This window comes from Cryptotermes secundus, unplaced genomic scaffold (assembly GCF_002891405.2).
Source record: "Cryptotermes secundus unplaced genomic scaffold, Csec_1.0 scaffold813, whole genome shotgun sequence".
Taxonomy (NCBI): domain Eukaryota; kingdom Metazoa; phylum Arthropoda; class Insecta; order Blattodea; family Kalotermitidae; genus Cryptotermes; species Cryptotermes secundus.
Window position 1 is genome coordinate 180,008 of NW_019735471.1, and position 23,166 is coordinate 203,173.

Consider the following 23,166-nt stretch of genomic DNA (forward strand, 5'->3'; position numbering starts at 1 on the left):
TATCTCTATCAGCTTTTATTTTTCAATCCGTCGACGATTGCACTAAGAGCGGTATCGCACTAGGATGCCAAAAGGAGGCCATGGCGCAGCTGCCAGCATCTCGGCCAAACTCAATGTAGTAATTTAGTAGTCATATATCGCACCTGGCATCTGTCTGGCAGCGCTTCCAACATGGCATTGCTGCCAACCAAGATGCCAAGCGCTAATGCTGCTGGCATCGCTGCCACGAAGGCAAAGGTCAAATAACACTACACGACAGTCTGAGGTCAGTCCATTGACGTCCGTGCGTGTATATGTGCTTNATGATGCGCCGATGCTGGTTGAAGAGTAATGCTATCTATCACTCTCTGCAAGAAACTTCACTACTATGGAATTGTTCCCCTTGAAGGCGCTGTCAGAACGCATCCATAGCGATAGATAAGGAAAACACCGGCATGGATGTATAAATGAACATGACGGAAGTCACGTGGTTCCGACTGCGTATCGCAAGATGTTGTACCAGATTCCCGACAAGAGACCTAAGACACCTCGGGCCCTTGTTTGTCGAGGGCTCTCATTCGCCACAGTGTAAGCTGCTACAGACCGAAAACCAAAGCTGCAGCCGCTAAACAAACAAAACAATCCTATTTAATATTTGCTGAACCGTGTTTATTGGTAACATTATGATTACTCAAATTTATATATTACTTGTAAAGTTTTAGGATGATATATAGTCTGATATATGCAAAACTATAATTTTGTTTGTGGTTCTGTATAGGTGTAAAGTTTGTTCTCTGACATTAAGGGAGGAACATAGGCTGAGGGTGTTAGAGAACAGGGTGTTGAGGATAATATTTGCACCGAAGAGAGATGAAGCGACAGGAGGTTGGAGAAAATGAATAACGAGGAGCTTCATAACTTGTACTCTTCTCCAAGTATAATTAGAATGACCAAGTCAAGGAAGATGAGGTGGGCAGGACATGTAGCACGAATGGAGGAGGAACGCATACATGATATTGGTGGGAAAGCCAGAAGGAGAGAGACCACTGGGAAGACCAAGGTGTAGGAGGGTGTACAATAGTAAAATGGATTTTTGAGAGATAGAATATGATGATATGGATTGGATTGATCTGGCTCGGGATATGGAACAATGGAAGGCTCTTATGAACACGGCATTGAACCTTCGGGTTCCATTAAATGTTGAGAAGCTCTTGAGTAGCTGCAGAATTGACGGCTTCCCAAGAAGGGCTCAGCTCCATTAGTAAGTAAGTAAGTAAGTTTGTAGTCTGATATCCTAAGAAGCACATCGGAACGAGAACAAAAAATTAAAATTACATTCACGAAAAAATTATGAGCATATTAAATTCTGTTCAGAATCTGTCTTCCTTTCTTTTGTCTAGAAACGTTACGATTAAAATGTACAGCGCTCTAATTTCAACTACTAGTTTGTGTGGGTACAATATTCAGTGCCGAACACAGCGGTCGCTCGGTCTAAAATATGAATCGTCTTCGCCCACTCAAATCGTGGGATCGTGGTTTCGAATCCCACTCGAGGCATAGATGTATGTGTGCGTTTATTCTGTGTCTGTGTTTTCCTGTGTGTAGTTTGCGGTCTTTCGACGGGCTGATCTTCTGTCCAAGGAGTCCTACCAACTGTGTATAGATTAAAGAACTGATAGAGCGGCCGAAGGCCACAAGGGCTGTGGAGCCATTGGTAGACAGATAATATTCAGTTTCTCACTCAGAGAAACGGGCACAGATGAGAATAATTCAGAAAGGGGTGCTGGGGAGGGTATTTGGGCTTAAGAGGGGGAGGGAGACTAAAACCAGGCTGGAGAAAACTGCCTAACAAAGAGCTTTGTAATTTTTCCTTCTTACTAAATATGATTTGGGTGAATAAGTCAAGGAAGATTAGATGAGTAGGACATGTAGCAGACATCGGAAAGGAAAGACAAATGGGTACAAAATTTCATCGAAGAATTTGAACGAAAGAGACAGCTTCAGATACCAAGACACAGTGCAAGATTAATATAAAATTGATTTTAAAGAACTAAGTGTGTGTACGGGATTCAGCGCTCAGAATAAATTGCAGTTGGAGGCTTTTGTGAATTTGGTAATCGACCTTCTTGTTCCACAAAATATGTAGAATCTTTGGACAAGTTTCACTTCGTCCTTTGTAGTGCAACTGGTTTCAGTGTCAAATATGGAGGGAAAACTCGCTGCTTATAATATTTTCACCTTGATTTTCAACTAAAGCTCCGATAGGAACACGTAAACTTCAGAAAACTTCAATGTAATTACAACAGAGATTTTTTAAATTAATATTCCTGTTTACTTAATATAGAATTAAACGTAGTATTTTTTCTTTCTTTTTGAAGACGTTTTATTAAAATATGTACACATGTTTGCATGTTATAGTGATATATAATATCGCGGGAGATCCTCCACGACTCACGGCGTTTGCGGCTCACGAGTCTCAGAAACATTGACTGCAAACCCTCCGTTACGACAGATATAGGCTACTTCTGCCTTGATCCATTTGTATGCCAAAATTAGTCTTAAGATTTAACTAAGAATTTGCATGCTTGATTCACCGCTTCTGACTATAGTGACGACTGAAACTCACGTGTTAGTGAGTCAGTCAGTCAGAATGCCCTTAGAAATCACCTCCTGAAATTGCAGTACACTCTGTATGAATGACTTCCTTACATAGCCCCATGAATGTACGGACTGTGATTATGCTGTTCCTCACAATTCGCTATGCTTTTTATTTGCATGCTTCTTCTCCCAAGAGCAGATTAACAATATTGTAAGACGTAGTGAGAATAATCCCGTGTGGAGGCGAGGTCGAATACCTCCACCATAGCCCTGCGATTCGTAGGAGGCGACAATAGGGGAAGTTTCGAATCTGAAACAGTAAAGTGGGACTCGGACAGGGAGAATGACTGCGCTGGCGAATGCCAGCAGCAATTGTAAACGACAGACCCGTCCTCTCGTCAGAGAGAGTGACCCACATCAACTAGCCCGCAACTGTTCGACAGTAATCAAAATCTGTTCGTAAGCCCTAGTAAAAAGTAAAAAAGTAAATCATGATAGGAAACTTACTCAATGAGCTGCGGACAAGGTCGGCTTTCGGTGAAGCAAGTGACTTGAGCGACATTGAAGAACAAGGCGCCCAGAGTGTTGGACGTGTCGGTGTTGAGGGACTGCAGACACCGCCTGAACCTGGCATCGCAGTCACAGTGCGACCTGCAACAAGCACATGCATTTAATTCAAGTATTATGTTTTTGGGCATTATCCATCGTCTTGTCTATATCTAAAAACCGTCCTGTTTATTTTTCAAAACACAACGTTTCGGAGACTGGATTCTGTCTCCGTCTTCAGGTAAAACATGCTCAGTTGGGCCTAATAGATAGAGCTAGTCCCTATCTCCGGACGGGTTATATAACGAAATGTGCTAAAAAAAAGTGAGATTTTAAGTATCACGTTTGAGAATTTGCTGATTATTGTCTCCTGGAATGTGACGTCATATCGTCTGACGGATATTTCCGGATATTCAGGAAGACACGTAATACCTTCATCTGTAGAAGACGGGTTAAAGAGATAAATATAGCACTTTTTTTTTCCTAAACGCCTGTAAATTTCTACCACATTATACAGTGTCAGACCGCCTCTATGGTCTTCTGGTCAGAGTTCCTGGCTACAGATCCAGAGGTCCCGTGTTTTATTCTCGGCGATACCAGATATTCTGAGAAATAGTGGGTCTGGAACGGGGTCCACTCAGCCTCGTGATGATAATTGAGGAGCTATTTCAAGGAAATAGCTGCTCCGATATAGAAAAATCGAGATTAACGGCCGTGGGGATCCGTGTGCTGGTCACGTGACACCCTCTATCCGCAAAATTTGGCACTAACTTTGCCGACAAGCGGCGGTCACTCGGTCGGTATAGTTCGCTGACGGACTACAGGCCATGGAGTTTGTTATATACAGTGTCACATTCTAGAATACAGCATTATTCAGAGAAAAACCGTTTCTTGTCTTCTGCTGTGTGATTTCTGTAAATCCATTAGCTATGTAACGACAAGTCTGTTATGTAATCAGTCGACAGCAAGGGCAGTGAGATATGTAAAATCGCGAAGAACGCATTTGGAAAATACCTGCCTGATCAGGGAACGGTGATTTCGATGAGGACGCTACTGAAAGTTAATACGTATCGCCACAGAGATTGCAGACAGACAGACAGACAGACAGACAAAGTCGTGTGCAGAGTAAGAGGTTGCATGTGTTCAAGTCTTACGAACTTACGTCACCAGCCAACTGGGAAAACTCCCGGAAGTCTGCCACTGCCATCCATTGGTCAGAAGCGTTGCCACTAGTTTACGCCATTTCCTTTATTGTTTACATATATTCATGTATCAGTCATGCTACTGATATGCTACCTCATGCTGCCTCATCCGCTCTAAGCTCCTATTCTTAGTACCCCGTTTTCCGTTTCACCGCCTGATACAATCTCTGTAACGTACCCATTCTCCCATCCAACGAGTATCGGTTATTTCGTTGCAAGCAACGGCGCCCGGAGCGTGAAACTGACTATACACCTTCCACCAATGCCGATCTCTATATATCTTAAAGGCGTGTTGCTTGAACGCAGAGACAAATTTATCTTTACACTTGTTTTGTTGTCTTAGGATGTGACTGAGATAACCTCTTTCCAACGGGCCCAAAAATAAGTAAGGTAAACTCCAAGTACAATGAGAATGATCAAATCAAGGAGTGGGCAGGAAATATAGCAGGAATGGGGAAACGAGGAATGAATATAGGATACTGGTGGGAGACACAAGGAAAGAGACCACTGGAAAGACCAAGGCGTAGGTGGGTGGACAACATTAAAACGGATCTTAGAGAGACATGCTGGGATGGTATTGATTGGATTGATCTGGCCCAGGGTATGGACTAGTCTAGGGCTCTTGTGAACACGGTAATGAAACTTCGGGTTCCATAAAATGCTGGGAAATTCTTGAGTGGCTGCGGAATTGGCGGCTTCTCCAGAAGGATTCAGCTTCATGAGTAAGTATTATTATTATTATTATTATTATTATTATTATTATTATTGGAGGGGGTGGGTTTCCCCATGCACCGCGACCAGTTTGATCTATTGTAGGTCCCCTTGTGATATTCTACCAGTCTCTATACCCTACCGGTACTGGTGCGTGCTATCAGTCCCGACTCAGCCAGCGAGTTCGGCCTCTACTGGCTCAGCGGTATCTAGATGCTTCCCCCATATACCAGAGGCGTTATAGACTATTGTTGGGCGGGAAATGTCCTTACAAATTTGGCTCAGAAGTCTCCTTGAGACATGAGGTTCTTTTACGTGCTGTAAAGCTACGACACGGGACCCACGGCTTAAAGTCCCTCCAGGAGGACTTGTTCCCTGAATTTTTCCGCCCTTAAAGATTCCACGACCTCCGCCGGGTTTGAACCCGCGTACCTTGAGTCATGAGGTGGGACCGTTACCCCTAGACTACGGAGGCCGCTTTCATTAGTAAGTAAGTAAGTAAGTAAAGTTATTCCTGGGCTTAATTAATTAAGCACCATGCCGTGAAGAGAACTTTCCACGCCAATAAATGACCTGTCTAGCTGTTTCTCAACATCGGTACGGCCAAGAAAACATATGCCAATATAGCAATTAACCAGTTAAAGACAGAATTACTTCTAAACAATATAAAAATTCAGTTCGTACCTCACAGGAAATACATTACCACTCAGCTACAAACAACTGTATAAAGCTTTTTAGTGAAAACAGCACAGCAGCCATGCGCAAAGCCTGGACGATATAAAGAACCTCCACATCAAGATAGTCAGGTGGCACAATATCTGCCCCATATAAGAGGGACGATGGGAGGACGAACACGAGCCTGCATGGTTTACGAATTTTAATTATTGACAATCTAAAAAATATATATATTTTTTTTAATTAGCATCAAGAAATTTTATACAATTTTATAAAAAACTTTACATTCCCAGGAAACTGCTGTGTTTGTGAAATGTTCAATTTTGTGTACTATGTATTGTAGCATATAAGTGTACGTGCTTTACGTCTAAACAACTTATGTGATGGTGGTTTCCTATTTGTAGTGATGTTTGCCCTCTGAAGATGGTGCACAGAGACCGAAACATGTAAGGGTGTTAAGTTTTCATGTAGTAAAAAACTTACAGGTCACATTGGACGGAGTGATTTATATTTGTTTTTAGGAATAGATCGCTGTTTACTGTGAGAACCATACGAAACAAACGAGTACATTAAGTGGGCAGACTGCAGAGTTGTTAGTACTTTAAAGCCGATGGTACTATTCAGACCCACGGGGTTGTAAGAGGTTAATTTCTTCGAATACAGCACAGAAGTACTGCAGAAACCGTATCCCTGCTTCTGGTTTCTTCTCAGTCTCTTTAACTTGCGTATGAGCAAATCCGGCCTCTCCGTGCAAAACCCGAAGATGGGAATGGTACGCCTTCCCATAGGGCCGCCAGTAAGCAGCCCTTACTTTAAACAAATGTCTACTTCTTGGTAAGATAAAAGGGGGGCCCAGGCACTTGAGGGTAGTTGAGAGAGGAGATTTGTACAAGGAGGTTGTGGGGAAATGTTAGTGAAACGCATGAGCCCGTAGAAATATCTCCTGTTGCAGAGAATTGTGACAGTGCAAAGCGCGATAAGAAATCCCTGACCAAGGGCAGCTGGTTCAGTCGGACTGACAGGCTTGTACTACTAGCTCGTGGCATATGAAATTAATCGAACCCCGTCCCGATTGAGCACCAAACCCTGTTCACCAATTATTTCCATTTCCGTCTGAAAATCCTACATCAGTACCACTCCCACTTACCACCCGTTAACGACCTTGCGACAAAGAGTTATTTCCATCTTTCCTAAGGGAAACTTGACAAATCGACGATAGAAGCAGACGGAGGCAGAATGTTATGTCATCGACCGAGCCATCGAAGACTACGGAGCGCCGTTATCCTTCGACAAGTGGACGTACGCTAATGGATGAACCCGAGGACGAAAGCATCCGCGCTTATTACTCTAGTTTCTCATACCCTTAAGACATGCTACGTACCTGGTGAAGGGTGAGTTGTTGCAGAGTCCATAGAGGCATTGTCCGGGCTCCAGTTGGTCCGGACAGTGGTCGTGATCTCTACAGCATTTGTCCTCCTCCGTGTATGCCCCTAGGTCATCATAGTCCAGCGCCACGTTCCCAGGACCACACCATTTTGTGTCTACAGACAAACGAAATTCATAAAATGTCAGTCTGACTCAATTTCTAACTCAATGGAACAGATTCGTTCTTGGGAAGCTAACGTCGGCTCAAGTGGTCTAAGAAGTCCCGGCCTCTTGTGGGAACAGGAGATATATTTTCAAGGTAATTGTTTCCCATGGCGGTATCAAGAATACACTTTTCTAGAATGTGACAAGTATTTATAGTTTGGCAGGGAGTTACTACTCGTCTACACCGAAAATGGACTAGCAAGTATCTCCGACGCGTTTCTTTCTTTTTGCTAAACTAGAAGTAGTCACATCCTTCAGGAGATCGTAATCGTAATCGTTACCATTTTACAAGAGACAACAGCTGGACTCTATCTTGAGCCAGATGAGTCTAGTGCACACTGGGCCCTATCTTGAGCCAGATGAGTCAAGTGCACACTGGGTCCTATCTTGAGCCAGATGAGTCTAGTGCACACTGGACCCTATCTTGAGCCAGATGAGCCTAGTGCACACTGGACCCTATCTTGAGCCAGATGAGTCTAGTGCACACTGGACCCTATCTTGAGCCAGATGAGTCTAGTGCACACTGGACTCTATCTTGAGCCAGATGAGTCTAGTGCACACTGGACCCTATCTTGAGCCAGATGAGTCAAGTGCACACTGGACCCTATCTTGAGCCAGATGAGTCTAGTGCACACTGGACCCTATCTTGAGCCAGATGAGTCTAGTGCACACTGGACCCTATCTTGAGCCAGATGAGTCTAGTGCACACTGGACCCTATCTTGAGCCAGATGAGTCTAGTGCACACTGGACCCTATCTTGAGCCAGATGAGTCTAGTGCACACTGGACCCTATCTTGAGCCAGATGAGTCTAGTGCACACTGGACCCTATCTTGAGCCAGATGAGTCTAGTGCACACTGGACCCTATCTTGAGCCAGATGAGTCTAGTGCACACTGGACCCTATCTTGAGCCAGATGAGTCTAGTGCACACTGGACCCTATCTTGAGCCAGATGAGTCTAGTGCACACTGGACCCTATCTTGAGCCAGATGAGTCTAGTGCACACTGGACCCTATCTTGAGCCAGATGAGTCTAGTGCACACTGGACCCTATCTTGAGCCAGATGAGTCTAGTGCACACTGGACCCTATCTTGAGCCAGATGAGTCTAGTGCACACTGGACCCTATCTTGAGCCAGATGAGTCTAGTGCACACTGGACCCTATCTTGAGCCAGATGAGTCTAGTGCACACTGGACCCTATCTTGAGCCAGATGAGTCTAGTGCACACTGGACCCTATCTTGAGCCAGATGAGTCTAGTGCACACTGGACTCTATCTTGAGCCAGATGAATCTCGTACACACTGGACCATATCTTGAGCCAGATGAGTCTAGTGCACACTGGACCCTATCTTAAGCCAGGTAAATCTGGTACACATTGGACCATATCTTGAGCCAGATGAGTCTAGTGCACACTGGACCCTATCTTAAGCCAGATGAATCTAGTACACACTGGACCATATCTTGAGCCAGATGAATCTAGTACACATTGGACTATATCTTGAGCCAGATGAACCTAGTACACACTGGACCCTATCTTAAGCCAGATGAGTCTAGTGCACACTGGACCCTATCTTAAGCCAGATGAATCTAGTACACACTGGACCATATCTTGAGCCAGATGAATCTAGTACACATTGAACTATATCTTGAGCCAGATGAATCTAGTACACACTGGACCATATCTTGAGCCAGATGAGTCTAGTGCACACTGGACCCTATCTTAAGCCAGATGAATCTAGTACACACTGGACCATATCTTGAGCCAGATGAACCTAGTATACACTGGGCCCTATCTTGAGCCACATGAATCTAGTACACACTGTGCCCTATCTCGAGCCAGATGAACCTAGTACTCACTGGGCCCTATCTTGAGCCAGATGAACCTAGTACACACTGAGCCCTATCTTGAGCCACATGAATCTAGTACACACTGGGCCCTATCTCTAACCAGATGAACCTAGTACACACTGGATCACCCTATTTCTTTAAACTCACCTTAATACTATGCTGTCATGACACCCAGACGTGGTATGTTTCAGGCTTGCGATTAATATTTCCTGCACATTTCTCACTGACCCTCTGATTTCATTCTCCTTATTTTAGCTACCTAAATAATGTTTAGTGAAGAGTACAAATTGTGAAGCCTTTTGACCACTGAGAGTAATCAATTCAACTGATCCAATTTTAAACCAATTGACATACAATTTAGTAATGTCATGTGTCAGTTTGACATGGGGATACGATTTCTGAATGATGACCGATCAGGTCTTAGGCCCGGAAGGCTAGTTTAATAATCTACATATTTCAGGATCTAAGCAAGTTGAAGGAGAAAGCTCTAGATCGCATTAAGTGGAGGAACTGTTTTGGAAGAGACTGTGGACCTGTCATCTTGACAGATTACAGATGAATGAATGAAGAAAGTTCACTAGCCTGGGTTTAAAGTCAGAACATTTAATTGCTAGAGTAGTAGACTCTATTATATATTATATTCATAGGCGTGTAACTGGATGCGCACTTACAGACCATGTAAGGAAATTCCAATACGAGGTGCCTTACAAATGTATGTATGTATGTATGTATGTATGTGTTAGCATACAGAACACGACTATAACAAGAAGTTCTGGGAAGACTGATTGGTGAGGAGTGAGAAAAGAGCATCTTTTGCTAGAAGATTTTCAGGCTTCGCCCTCATCTTTATATGTGGTTATATCATTTCTATTTAGATTAATTTACTTATTTTGGAAAGACACAAAAAAAAGAGGCTTATGAGATCACCTTGCTATCCGTGTTTCGGTGCCCCCTCCCTCTCCTATTTTTTCGTTTTCTGTCTCCTCCGTATTATAAGGGCAGAGTGGAAGTGAAGACGTTAGAATGGTTTGAATGAGTAGCCTGAGGCAGGGGCCGCTGAATTTTGATTCCTGAATTAATGTAGACGTATAATTTGGAAAAAAAAATAATTTTAGTTACTCTGACAGAAATGGAGCTTCATTTTGATGAATTTAAAACGGAAGGGATGCATCAGAAGCATGCGGCAGTAACTCGAAACTTGAGATCCATCTCAGCATTTGCATAAAAACAGAGGAAACAAGGAACTCCTTCGTCGGGACGGAAGTTAAAGAACTAACCTGCTTGCCCTCGATCTGACACAACTGAACAGAAAATTAAAAAGTTAAACGGGAGACACGCAGAGAGCGAGGCAGTCTCATTAACCCCCTTGATAAGATGAGGACCCACAGAAAACGAAAAAATTATGGGGGGGGGCATCGACACACGAACAGAAGGGTGATCTCTTGAGCCTGATAACAAAAACTGGGGGATACAAGGGCGGATAAACAGACAGCTTGACAGATACAGGCTGATACACCGATAGACAGCAAGGTGACCTCATAAGCCTTCTTTCGTTTATTCAAAATAAGGAAATTGTGATAAAAACAAATGTTATAACCACATCTCAAGGATGGACTCTGCAAAGTTACGAATTAAAAACCAGACAGACGAAAACATGTTGAACGTTCGAGAAGAGGACGGGAAGATTGGTTTTGAGACAGATCACTCAAATAAATGCCTACCTTGAAGTAGATGATGATTGCAATAATACTGGAAATATTTACCTGGATATATGAAACCTCTTTGGCCTTGACGGTGTGAGACGCTCTCTTTGCGACATGCCTTGGCGACGGCGGTTAGATCAGCTGGCTTCACTTCACGTACCAGCGTAGGGTCTGATTCCAGAATCATCCTCCTTATTACAGATCTGTTGAGAGAACAACAGACGCGTGTACTATGTTATGCGCGACACAAGGACAAATGACAGAATTTATGTGAGTTGCTCTGTTGTCTTCAGCGAAAACACCAATTTCTTAATTTTGAGAAAATCAGGAATTACCACCTTTGTTGACACAGTACTGTGCTACTGTACGTACCACGTGCTTTAACGTTAAAATTTTCTTCATGTGCCCAAAGACGGTGTTTATATATTTCATATTACTCTTAGGAGCCGGGATAGCGCAGTCAGTATAGCGATTGGATACGGGCTGGACGACCGAGGGGACGGAGTTCAAGTCCCGGTAGGGTCAATTTTCTCTCCTCCATGTCGTCCAGACCTGCTTTGGGGCCCACCCAACCTCCTATCCAATGGGTAACGGGGGCTGTTTACCCAGGGGTAAAGTGGCAGGGGCGTGAAGCTGATCACTCACTTCCAATTAGTGCCGAGGTCAAGAAAATGTGGCTCTATACATCCACGCCCCCATACGCTTTAATTGCATAGTGCTTAATTAGTTAAGTATAGAAACAACTTTACCTTATTACTCTCAGAATAAAGTGAGATTATTTCCCTGATCAGCATTAACAGACTGGCCTTCATAAAAGAACGGAAAAGTGTTTCGTATGAGGTGAGAACTGAATCTTTGAATATTGTTTAGAAAACATTCTGTCTTCATATTGGTAACGAATCGCTTGCCGTTCATTCGTACTCTAAAAAAATTCGTGCAAAAAACATTTTTGTTTCCTCTAATGAGGATTACCGTCTTGTCGTGGAGAGAAGTTTGTGTGCACCAAGGAAGCACAGAGCTATGCCGGCTGGAGCATAAGCCTCTGGCATAGCCACCCATGCCAGGCAGGTCAAAGGGTATGGGCCAAACGAAGTGTAGTTCCTGGTCCTACAGGTTTGGATTTTAGTTTGAGACTAAGGACCCAAACCCGGAAATATTTACTGTTACGAAACCACAGAGGGGGGCCAAGACCCAAACAGCGCTGTAGCACGAGTAAAGAAGAAGAATTCGTGTTTGTGGAGTTCATAATATTTTGTGAGACCTGCATGGACACGTTTTGCAGACACAAAGTACAGAACATGCAGTTACAACAGATTTACACGGGAAAATACTCGTAATAATTGCAGGATAAGCTGTGGGATAACTCATCTGGTACAGTAAAGTTTCGGCCACACAGAGCGCTACGTACGCGACGCACGCTACATATGCTATGTTCGCTATACGAACAGAAAAATATCTCCCTGTATTAGCAATGTGACTGGCCACACAGACTTCCTTACGCTACGTACGCTATGTTCCCTATGTTAGCTGCGTCGCAGAGTGTACACAGCGTACGTAGCGTACGTAGCGAACATAGCGTAGCGTTCTGTGTGGCCGAACCTTAACTAGGCTACGGGACGGATGACCGAGGAGTCGGACCTCCATACCCTGCAGGAGCAGGAGTTTTTTTCCTCTCCTTCGTGTCCAGAATGGCTCTGCGTCCCACCCAGCCTCCTATCAAATAGGTACCGTAGGACTCCTTCACCTGGGTTAAAGTGTCCAGACCGTGAAGCTTACCACTCATCTCCGTGTAATGACGAGGTTAAGAACACGCGGATCTATGCCTCCGCCCCCTCTTCCCATAGGTCTTAATGTGTGGGACAGCAATTTGAACTATACCGTTAAGAATTGTATTCGTTATGGTGAAACATACGGGGCACGCGGTAGCGTAGTTGGTTGAGGAATATGCTACAAGCCGGAAGGTCACGGATTTTTTTTTATTTACCTAATCCTTGCAGCCGCACTATGGCCCTGGGGTCGACTCAGCCTCTAACAGAAATGAGTACCAGGAATCTTCCTGGGGGGTAAAGGGCGGCCGGCGAGTAAGGCTGACAAACTCACCGCCATCTGTGAGCTGATTTTCTAGAGAAAATGTGGGAGCCTCGACGTCCCACAACCCTATAGGCCTCCACGCCCTGTTACAGGGATAGCTTTACCTTTTTATGGAAACTATCGGCCTTTACCTATCATTGTACACGACGCATGCGTGTCCTTGGCCAGAGATGGCAACCAGACGGGTCATAAACGGATCCGTCATGAGTACAACACATCGGACAGTCCCGGCCATCAGCAGTAGCCCGCACACACCCACAAGTATTGCCAAATCCTGCAACCAGAAGCACATGACAGAGTGCGATAAGTGTTCGGCTCTTGTAGCGCTGCACCTGTTTGTGGTACTTAAATAGAAATATGGGAGTTGCCGTCACGCAAACAAATGGATTTTTATTATTCAATTGCCAGCATATTTCGGCCCGTGTAGGCCATCATCAAGTGACTTTCAGGAATGCACAGCTGCTGACGGATTACGTAAATTAATTTGCTAATATAAGTTAACCAAAAAATCCCGTAATGGTAGTTTATATACCTCAAGATCACCTGATGATGGCCTATACGGGCCGAAATGTATTGTGAACCGAATAATAACAACCATTTGAAGCCGTGAAAACCTCAAATCTTACACAATATAAACCATTTGTTTGTGTGACGGAAACTTCCTTATTTCTGTTCGGATGTTTGCTTAACATCCCTATGATCTGGCGAAGTGTAGGGAATTATGGCACAGACTTAGAAGCACTGCCTGATGGAACATTGCACCTGATGATGGCAGCACATCCTTAATTCTTGAAGACGTCTATCTTCTGTGATATAACGCAGTGCAGTCAGCTGAAAATCAACGGCGTTTCGAAGAAATATGTCGGCTCCATATCCAGGGCCGAAGAATAAACCAAATAAGAATCCAGAATGAAGCATGTAGCAAGCTTCATGTTGGTTTCTTCGACTTTGAAAATGGTGCCGACATATTCCTCCTAAAGGTCGGTTGACTTTCAGCGGAATACGCGGCTTTATTTTTTATTTATTTATTTATTAAGCAATCAGAATCTACAATTCTATAAGCTACTTTGCTGGTGTAAGTGCTGTGATGCTCTTTAATGACATGGTGAGACCCTTCCCCAGTGGGAGGTTCCTCATTAGTTCTCTTTTAGGTCAGCTGGCCAGTGTCTTCGGAGTCTTCGATTGTGCTGCGGTTCGACGAGTGGCTGTAGGATGTCGTTTGGGTGATTTGCTAGTTTGTTGTGATGTGAGGTACTTTTTTCTCTGATGACGTCCTTGATGTATGGTATATTTAGGTCTGTATGTAACGTTAGGTTGTTTACATACCAGGGTGCATTTGTTATATTTCGAAGTATTTTTGATTGGCTTCTCTACACGGCTTTATATCTCAGAATTCTTCATAACCACCGATGTTAGAGCCTCAAGTCCTAGACAAGTACAGTGTTTTTGCACGGAGTTTGTTCCAGGCTCTATTGAATACAAGAAAATCTCAGTACACTGGGACAACTTATTGATCCTGTGCGAAGGAGATAGAAGTGTTTTTCTGTCTTGCATTTTTACTAGGAAACAAATGTCATAGTGCCCCAGTATGATCACCATCACTCACTCACTTACTCATAGAGCTGAGCCCTTCTTCAGAAGCAGCCAATTGTGCAGCTACTCAAGAACTTCACAGTTTTTATGGAACCCGAAGGTTCATTACCGTGTTCACAAGAGCCCTCCACTGGTCTCTATCTCGAGCCAGATCAATCCATTCCATACCACCCCATCCTACCTCTCTAAGATCCATTTTAATTCTGTATTTCAGCATTCTATTGCACATCTTTAATTAAATGTCTCTGTATTAAGTCCGTCAGTAATGCAATAATCGTTAAAATATTCAGCATTTAACACTAACACAACGTGTTTCGGCCACAGAGGGCCATCATCAGGTGTTTCAATGCGTCTAAACTGTTACACTGCTTTGATGCGCGCTAAAATTGTGCGTTACAGTCCACTTAAAATAACATAAGTAATTACTTAAAATTCATTACATTTTTTCTATTAAAATCTTTCGTAAAATCCTATTCCACCTCGTAAGGGGCGTCGTCCACTTGTTTAAAGCTATGTGATGTGTGTTTTCCAGACAGTTTGTTTCATTAGCCCGTTGTTTTGCTACGTCTGCAATCTGAAATCTACAAAATGCCACATATTATTATTGTTCTCTGATTGTTATTATTTATGTTGTGTCATGTTGATTGCATTATACTCACGTGCCCCTTGCTTTTGTGTTGTTCCCTCTAGCAGCGTGTGGTGTTGTCTTCACTAGTGCAGGTGCGGTGTGTTTATTTTAATACTGTCCACCTACCTACTCCTTGGTCTTCCCAGTGGTCTCTTTCCTTCTGCCTTTCCCACCAATATCCTATATGCATTCCTCTTCTCCCCCATTCGTGCTATATGCCCTGCCCACCTCATCCTCCTTGACTTGATCATTCTAATTATACTTGGAGGACAGTACAAGTTATGAAGCTCCTCATTATGCAGTTTTCTCCATGTTGGTGCCATACATTATGCAACTGGCATCGCAACGTGTGAGTGGAGCTGTGTAAGAAAGAATCATCTGTTTACGGCAAGGTCATATCCTAGTAGGAGCCTTCAGGGACAGAGACTTGTTTGAAAAGATGATAGTTATTCAGCTGGCCAAGAAATGCTTGATTTTATCGAACCTCGAAGGTCAATTTCATGTTCACAAGAGAACTTAACGCAGGTCAGCTCAATCAGTTTCACATCTTCACAGTCTGTTCCACGTGGATACATCTCAGTATAGTCTTCCTCTTACCTCGAGATATTCCAAACAAATTTGTGTATGCATTTGTTATTTTTAGTTCTTAGTTCCTTGGGGTGGTGTGACACAGTCCAGTTGGTACGTCGGCCATTAAATGACCTATTGTAACACCCCCGGACGATAGATGAGGAGTGCGGAGCAGTCGGTGGAATGATGACTGGCAGGGTAAACCAAACAAAGTACTTGGAGAAAACCTACCCCAGTGTCACAATGTCCACCACAAATCCCACATGACCTGACTGGACTCGAACCCGGGCCGCCGCAGTGGCAAATCGGTGACTAACCGCCTGAGCTATGGAACAGCCTGAATTTGTTATTTACAGAGCGTGCTATAAGTGCCGGTTACCATGGGAACGCTCCTCGATTTGAAAGGAAAAATCAAATTTGAAGAAGATGTATGAAATATTAATACCAAATTTAAAAGTATTAAAAAAATCTAACTTGAGTTCTCTGGGGTGATCAGTAAAAATACCTTAAGCGGCTTAAATGTAAGTATGCAAACACTTTTTCTTGGCGGGGGGAGCTGTATCTTTCCGTCGGAAATAATTCTGACCCGGTCCATGTGTTTATCTCAACCTTCTTAATTTCAATAATCCTATCAGCCGAGCAACAAAGCAGTATGAAGCAGGCAACAAGAAATGTTATTTACTGATTTTATATAAATTTTGGTAGTTTATGGAGACCACGTTGTCAGAGGAAACTGCATAAGCTGCACCTTCAGCAAATAATATTAAATTGTAGCAGGCTGTTGCACTAAGCATATCTGAATTGGTTCCGCTTTTCTTTGCGTCTATGTGCAAAAAATGTGGAGCCAAAATCAGAATTTCAGTAAAATAAAACTGCAGGCACTAGGGACCCAAACGCAAAAATGAGATTTTGTTGTACTGCTCAAGGTGATTTCGCTGGCATTAGGTGTTCGGTAAGCAAATGTCGCCTACAGAGCAACAATCGATTTCGTTTCCATGGTAATGTGGTCAAGGTCAACCGTACATAAAATGCATATACAATGTCTTTGCATTGATTATTTTTTGTTTTGAATTTATCTGGGGCTTTCATGATGCATGGAGCCTATACGTTGTTCGAATATTATTAAATAATTAAATTTTTTCAAAAGAATTGTCGAGAACATGAGTTAGGAAGAATTTTACTGCTAGGAAAACTCTTCAGCAAACACATATTTCGTTACAGTAACGCGGAGTTCATTTCAATTTATCGGAGTAATTTTTTTTCTGATAGATTCATAAATTAATTATTATTTTCGTTATAATCACTATAGAATAATCCGTTGACTTCAAAGGTAAATTAAGAATATTAACGCACGGTTCATATATCTTACAGTCTCTTCGATTCCAGAGGAAACCGTTCCTAAATTGAATAGACAAAACTTATAATGAAATTATTTAACTACATGAAGCTAAGCACTTCTTGAGAAGCCGACAAATGTGCAGCTACTCAAGAACTTACCAGCATTTTATGGAACCCGATGTTCATTACCGTGCACACAAGAGCCTACCACTGGTCACTATCTTGGGCCAGATCAATACAATCCATACTATCCCATCCTATCTAAGATCCATTTCAATAATATCCGCTCAATTAAGTTTTGTTTAAACCGACGTTTCCGAGGAACATCGGTGTGCACAATATCTACACGGCGCCACATCTCAGAAGGAGGCATTGTTCATAGTCAGCGTCGTGATAACTTCAAATCTCACATGTCTTATGATATTCGTGGTGATGTGAATGCCATCAGCCACATCGATATATTGCCTTCATGTTACCTGTGAAGTGTCCACTTGGGTTATCCCGTTGGTGACAGATCACAGCTCTCGACACGATTTTACTGAACTGGTTTATATTGATATTTTTTGTGTTCATATTTCGAAAAGGAAATAACAGTCTAAATCTCCATAAATTGCGTCTCATTCCGAGATAAATGCTAAATACACTGCAAATGCTAGTATGAACATAGAAATATAATCATTACTCACGGATTAGACAGACAGAGTGAAACAGATGACTGCTCTCTCATTCGTGATCTGTTATTTAACTAAAGTTTACGTAACATGTTAACATTCGACAATTCGTAATAAATTTTCTCAGGAGATCAGCCATATAAATGTTGCGTGAAAAGCAGCGTTTGATAGATCTTGATGATGGAGGCGGAAGAGATCTCCGAAACGTTTCTACATAACACTAACACGACTGATCGCCCGAGAAGATTTTAGTACATATATTACTTCTCCCTGGAGGCTTCAAATCTTACATATTCGACAATGTGGTGTTATGGTATCCTAAAATTGCATAATTTGTTAGCTTTCACATATGGTTACAAAACGTTCTCATACGTATAGAAGGATTGTCATCATTACCATTACGAGGATGATGCATCCTTGTTCAATATTTCAGACCACAAGAACATGTTATTGGTTTCTCTAAATTAGTTTTCCCTGCTGAGTAACAGAAGGTATGTAGAATTTCTAAGAGCTGCGAATGTCTTTCCTGCTTTCTACCTACGACCTTTTGTTTCCTTGTTCACCAAGAATACGGTAGTTTTCCCCTAGGAAGTCATAAATATGACTCGCGCGACTCGCAAGTACGAATAGTTGCCTGACAAATAGGCGTAAGTATGAATGTCATTTATTACTAGAGGAGTGTTAGAGAAAAGAAATTTAATCTACAGTAAAATGTGAAGAGAATTCCTTAGGAGGGTATTTTAGTTGACATCTGCAATAACCGTCAGTACCTTACACGAAACTAATAACCACTTTGCCACACCTCGTCTGTAAAGGCATATATTTACGTCAGTTTATTTAAGAAGGTAATATTAGGCAAAATTCATTATTTTGAGTGTGTTTCTGTGTTCCCATTACCGCCTCTACGGGCTCAAATATCCATCTACAGTGATGAGGTTTAACCCTGCCTTCTACCTTACATAGAAACCGGAACAGTGAGTCAGTATTGTGACTGGACGGACGGGATTCGTTTCCTGGTAAGGACAGAGATAACGTTTTCATTACGAAGTAAGACGAGTTTGGTGGCCAGTCCAGCATCGTGTTCTTTGGGTGCCGGGTGCTGTTTCCTCAGGTTTAAAGCGGTCGGGGTGTTAGTCTAACTGTTTCGTTTCACTGCCTAGTTTAAGAATGCGGGCAGCTGTATGCACACGCCCCTCCGCCACTCATTTTCATGCCTGTACTTGAAACGGATTGGAAAATAGCTGTGTTCATTAGTGCATTGTATTTATGAAGGGAAACCTTCATCTAAATGGCTGTAGATTCTCGCCTGTCCAGGGACATATCTATCTATCTATCTACCTACCTACCTACCTGCTTATCTCTCTATGGCTGTACAGTCATTTTGTTGGATCTTGGCCGTTTTTTAATTTATTAATTCTATACTCGTAACTTGTACTTTTCTCCAAGTATGATTAGAATGATCAAGTCAAGGAGGATAAGGTGGGCAGAGCATATAGCACGAATGGGGGAGAAGAGGAATGCATATAGGGTATTGGTGGGGAATCCAGAAGGAAACAGACCACTGAGAACACCAAGACCTAGGTGGGTGGACAATATTAAAATGGATCTTAGAGAGATAGGATGGGATGGTATGGATTGGATTGATCTGCTCAGGATAGGGACCAGTGGAGGGCTCTTGTGAACACGGCAATGAACCTTCGGGTTCCATAAAATGCTGGGAAGTTCTTGAGTAGCTGCAGAATTGGCGGCTTCTCCAGAAGGGCTCAGCTCCATGAGTAAGTAAGCATGAATACACTGCTAGTAAAATTGTCATATAATTTTCGTCGAATTGAATTTCTATCCGCGTGAATGCGGAATCTGTAAGGTATTTACATTAAAGAAAATATTAGATCACTGACCGTTTTGCACTGTTGGCAAACTAAAAGTGACTAAAGGAGTTTCGTCTTCCAGTACTTAGCTTGTCACGTACTTTTATGGACTTTTCAAAAGGGACTTGGAGTTAGTTCTGGCTTTGAAAAGTTTCTCTTCTCCACAGCGTCCAGATCTGTTCTGGGGCCCACCCAAGGCTCTTTCCCTGGGGGTCAAGCGGCGGGGCGTGAAGCTGACCACTCCCATGTAGTGCTAAGGTCAAGAATAGTGGCGCTATAACTCCATTTTGCTACGTCTTCATGGCGTGGTGCTTAATCAATTAAACACAAGGACAATTTTACATTTTTCGAACTTACAAGTCGAACCTCAGTGAAAGTGAAACTGGTTGCACTGCTGTTACGCCAGTAGAGGACACAGGACGAGAAAATTGTGAATGCTAACAACTATTTGAACCCGTAGGCTTGCTTTTAATATTGCCCTGTTTTGGCATGTGATTGGGGGCACGCTGTAGCGTAGTCAGTTGAGGCAGTATACTACAAGCCGAAGTGTCGAGAGTTCGATTCCCGAAGAGGTCACTGGATTTTTCAATTGACCTAATTCTTCCAGCCGCCACTATGTCCTTGGGGCCGACTCAGCCGCTAACAGAAATGAGTACCAGGAATCCTCCTGGGTTAAAGAGCTGACAGCCTCACAGCCATCTGTGAGCCTTGTCTAGAAAATGTGGGATCCTCGACGTCTCACAACCCTACAGATCTCCGCCGCCTGTTACAGGGATACCTTTACCTTTTTACCTTTACATGAATTAACTCATGATAGAGAATCCACTCGTCTCCTTTCGTCCGAAATTTCTAGTCTTTCAGATGTGACAGATTTTGATTGAATGTTGTAATGGATGTTACTCTAAAATTTATCTTATAAAAATAACCATTTTGCTATATATCAGCACTGTAAAATACTTTCCTTACATTAAAGTTTTCCCTGCTCTTAATTATCAGTTCACGAAATCATATTGAGAAATGGAGGTAAGTTCGTGTATCTTTAACTTCGTTATTAGAAGCAGTTAAGTTGTAAACTTTACACTCCAGTTGCTTTTACCCCCAAGAAGAAGCCTTTAGCACCGGGATGGTAGGAGGCTGGATTGACCTCAGAGCCGATCTAAAAGCGTTTGCAAAAATGTTTTGCCACCATTAAGATTCGAACCTAGTTCTTTAGCCCTTTTCCAGTCATACTTCATATCAAATTAATATAATAGTATATCAGCATTCTAAACACAACTCCCGATACGGTTGTAGGAAAGAAAATAGTCTACAAATCCAACTGAGATTAGGCCACAAATTATTCTTTCAAATAGGATACTTATAGCGAAATTTGTATCAACCTATTTTACTATACTATCAGTGATTTGGTAGGTAAAGTTGAGAAGATAGCAAGAAAACCATGGGTTACACAGGAGATGATGAGTAAAATGGAGGAGCGAAGGAAATGGAAGAATGTCAACAATGAAGAAGGCAGGAGGAAATACAGGAGACTGAGGAATGAANCTTAACATAACAAATGCTGTGCTATCAAGAAGGCCGCAACTAACATCATGAAACTGAAATATTTTCTTCAGTTCCCTCTGCGTGATGTCTACTACAGATGGCTAGATTCCGACATAGGCTTGCTTTCCCACTAATGAGATCACAGGCGTTTATATGATTTTTAATTTATTTAATGGCTTAGGGGTCTGCATGTTGTCCTGTATTATGACGACAATAAATTATGAATATAGCAGAATGTAGAAGGAATCGATAGCGATCTAAGTTTAAGCTTCTCCCTTTTATTATTTTACTCAAAATTTTTGAAGGGAACCACGAAAGTCCTCAGTCAAGATAGCCGCCTTTCAGAGCTGAACCCGGGATCTTCTGAATTCAGATCTTCCGAATCACATCATATGGAGATATTTGGAAAAATTCTTTGACTGTAAAGACATTGAAACTTAGTTATGGGGTGGAACATGTTTCTCACAAAAATTTTACAATTTACATCCCTTTTATCCTCCAGAGATTAATGGCGTAATCATATTTAAATGCGCATAAACTTCAACAGACACATGTTTATGAAATATTTATTTTCTTACTAAGATTGCATGATAGTGAACGTCTAAATTTTTGTAACAATATTTATATTGTGGTCTTCTGAATTACACAGTGTGCAACCTGGTAGGTGGTGTGACAGTGGTTTATTTTTTATGCTAATACTGCATTGGACATTGTCCTAGGAATGACACTGTTGCATATCGGATCAGATTCATCTTCACAATACCAATCTGAAGATAATTTCGTAAACCTCATTCGGAAATATATAGATTAATAGAATTCCTTCTGAGATACACAAGCCAAAGACATGCCTCATGCAAACATTGTATTCACAAAATGTAAAGCAAATTACCAGACTTCCGTATTTATAAAATAAAAGATATGAAAAGCGATATAACTCCTTAAACACGAAGTAGACACACATACACGTACCTTCATCTCCGCTACCGCTGAGGAACCCAATAGTCTGATTGCAGTCGCTTCTCTGTCTCTACTCCACCCGAACCTGAAGTCCTACTGAGCTGAGTGCTACTGAGGATGGGAGAACCGGAGTACTGGGCACTCTGGTAAGTAGTGCCTCCTCTTTCTATCGATTAATCGATTCGCTGGCACCCGTCGTGCGCCTTGCAACCTTCGGATCAGGTGTCTTTACGCTGACCCCTCCCATCAACTCATAATAGTGATGAGTTCTCTAAACAATGAGAATCATTAACAGGGACGAGGAAGGAAGTAAAAGAAGGTTCCTTGTTCCAAGGGCAACGTGCCTGGAATAATAAATTACATGAAGATGGCATCAGTGTGATATCTTACTCTGTACGAACTTGACACAGTTCTTGACACCAGTTTATTTTCACTCATACACGTGATAATATCTTTTCATCCCCTTCCAATTTTTGTCCCATAGGACTATATTGGCCAATGTTCGAAGTATTGTAATCCTGTGATCAATTATACGTTTCATATGGGCGCCCTAAAAATGCTGTGAACGAGAATAGACAATAAAATAAGTAACACATTTTTGAGGGTTGATAACAACTAAACACTTCTCATTTCGGTTGTGAACAGGGTCTTATTTTGAGTTTTGAGTGTCCCAGGGCAATTAGAATATGGTTGCTCCTCTCGTTAACTATTTTTATAATAAATTAAAAGCTAATTATCTCTCGTTGTTTTAGTGAGGCAAACGTCTCAGTAAAATTTATCGATTATATTTCTGTTTTGTTGAGGCTCGGGGCCCCCTTAAATGCAGCCCTGGTTATGGATTTGGAACCCAGCAATTTAAATAAAGAAAATTTTAGAAGTGTTTCTACATTCTGCATTATAACACCGTGCAGTCTGCTGTTAAACCTCCGGCGTTAGTATTTTTCATATCTACCGTCCTCAGAACCGCAAATCTTACTAGGAAAATATTCGAGTTTTCTTACATTGAACCCTATTTTTTGGTTCTATACATTCGGTTTACGAAATATACAGGGTGTCC

At 42.3% G+C, this 23,166-nt stretch overlaps 1 protein-coding gene across 3 annotated transcripts in view; it reads right to left on the reverse strand.

Annotated features, from left to right (window-relative positions):
• LOC111869405 (phospholipase A2) overlaps positions 1-22,240 on the reverse strand; it is a 32,472-nt gene extending 10,232 nt beyond the window's left edge. For 2 of the 3 annotated variants that reach the window (XR_002843662.2, XM_023860906.2), the window contains exons 1-5: positions 22,122-22,240; positions 13,074-13,216; positions 10,912-11,054; positions 7,093-7,252; positions 3,085-3,228 (exon numbers count right to left, since the gene is read on the reverse strand). Coding sequence is in view for 2 of the 3 variants with exons in the window: in XM_023860906.2 (XP_023716674.1) it covers positions 3,085-3,228; positions 7,093-7,252; positions 10,912-11,054; positions 13,074-13,216; positions 22,122-22,127 (596 nt within the window). In the remaining variant the exon portion in view is untranslated. Of the gene's footprint in view, positions 1-390; positions 605-3,084; positions 3,229-7,092; positions 7,253-10,911; positions 11,055-13,073; positions 13,217-22,121 lie in introns of those variants that run through there. The other variant, XM_033753421.1, reaches the window with a different exon arrangement.
• Between the last annotated feature and the right edge of the window lie 926 nt (positions 22,241-23,166).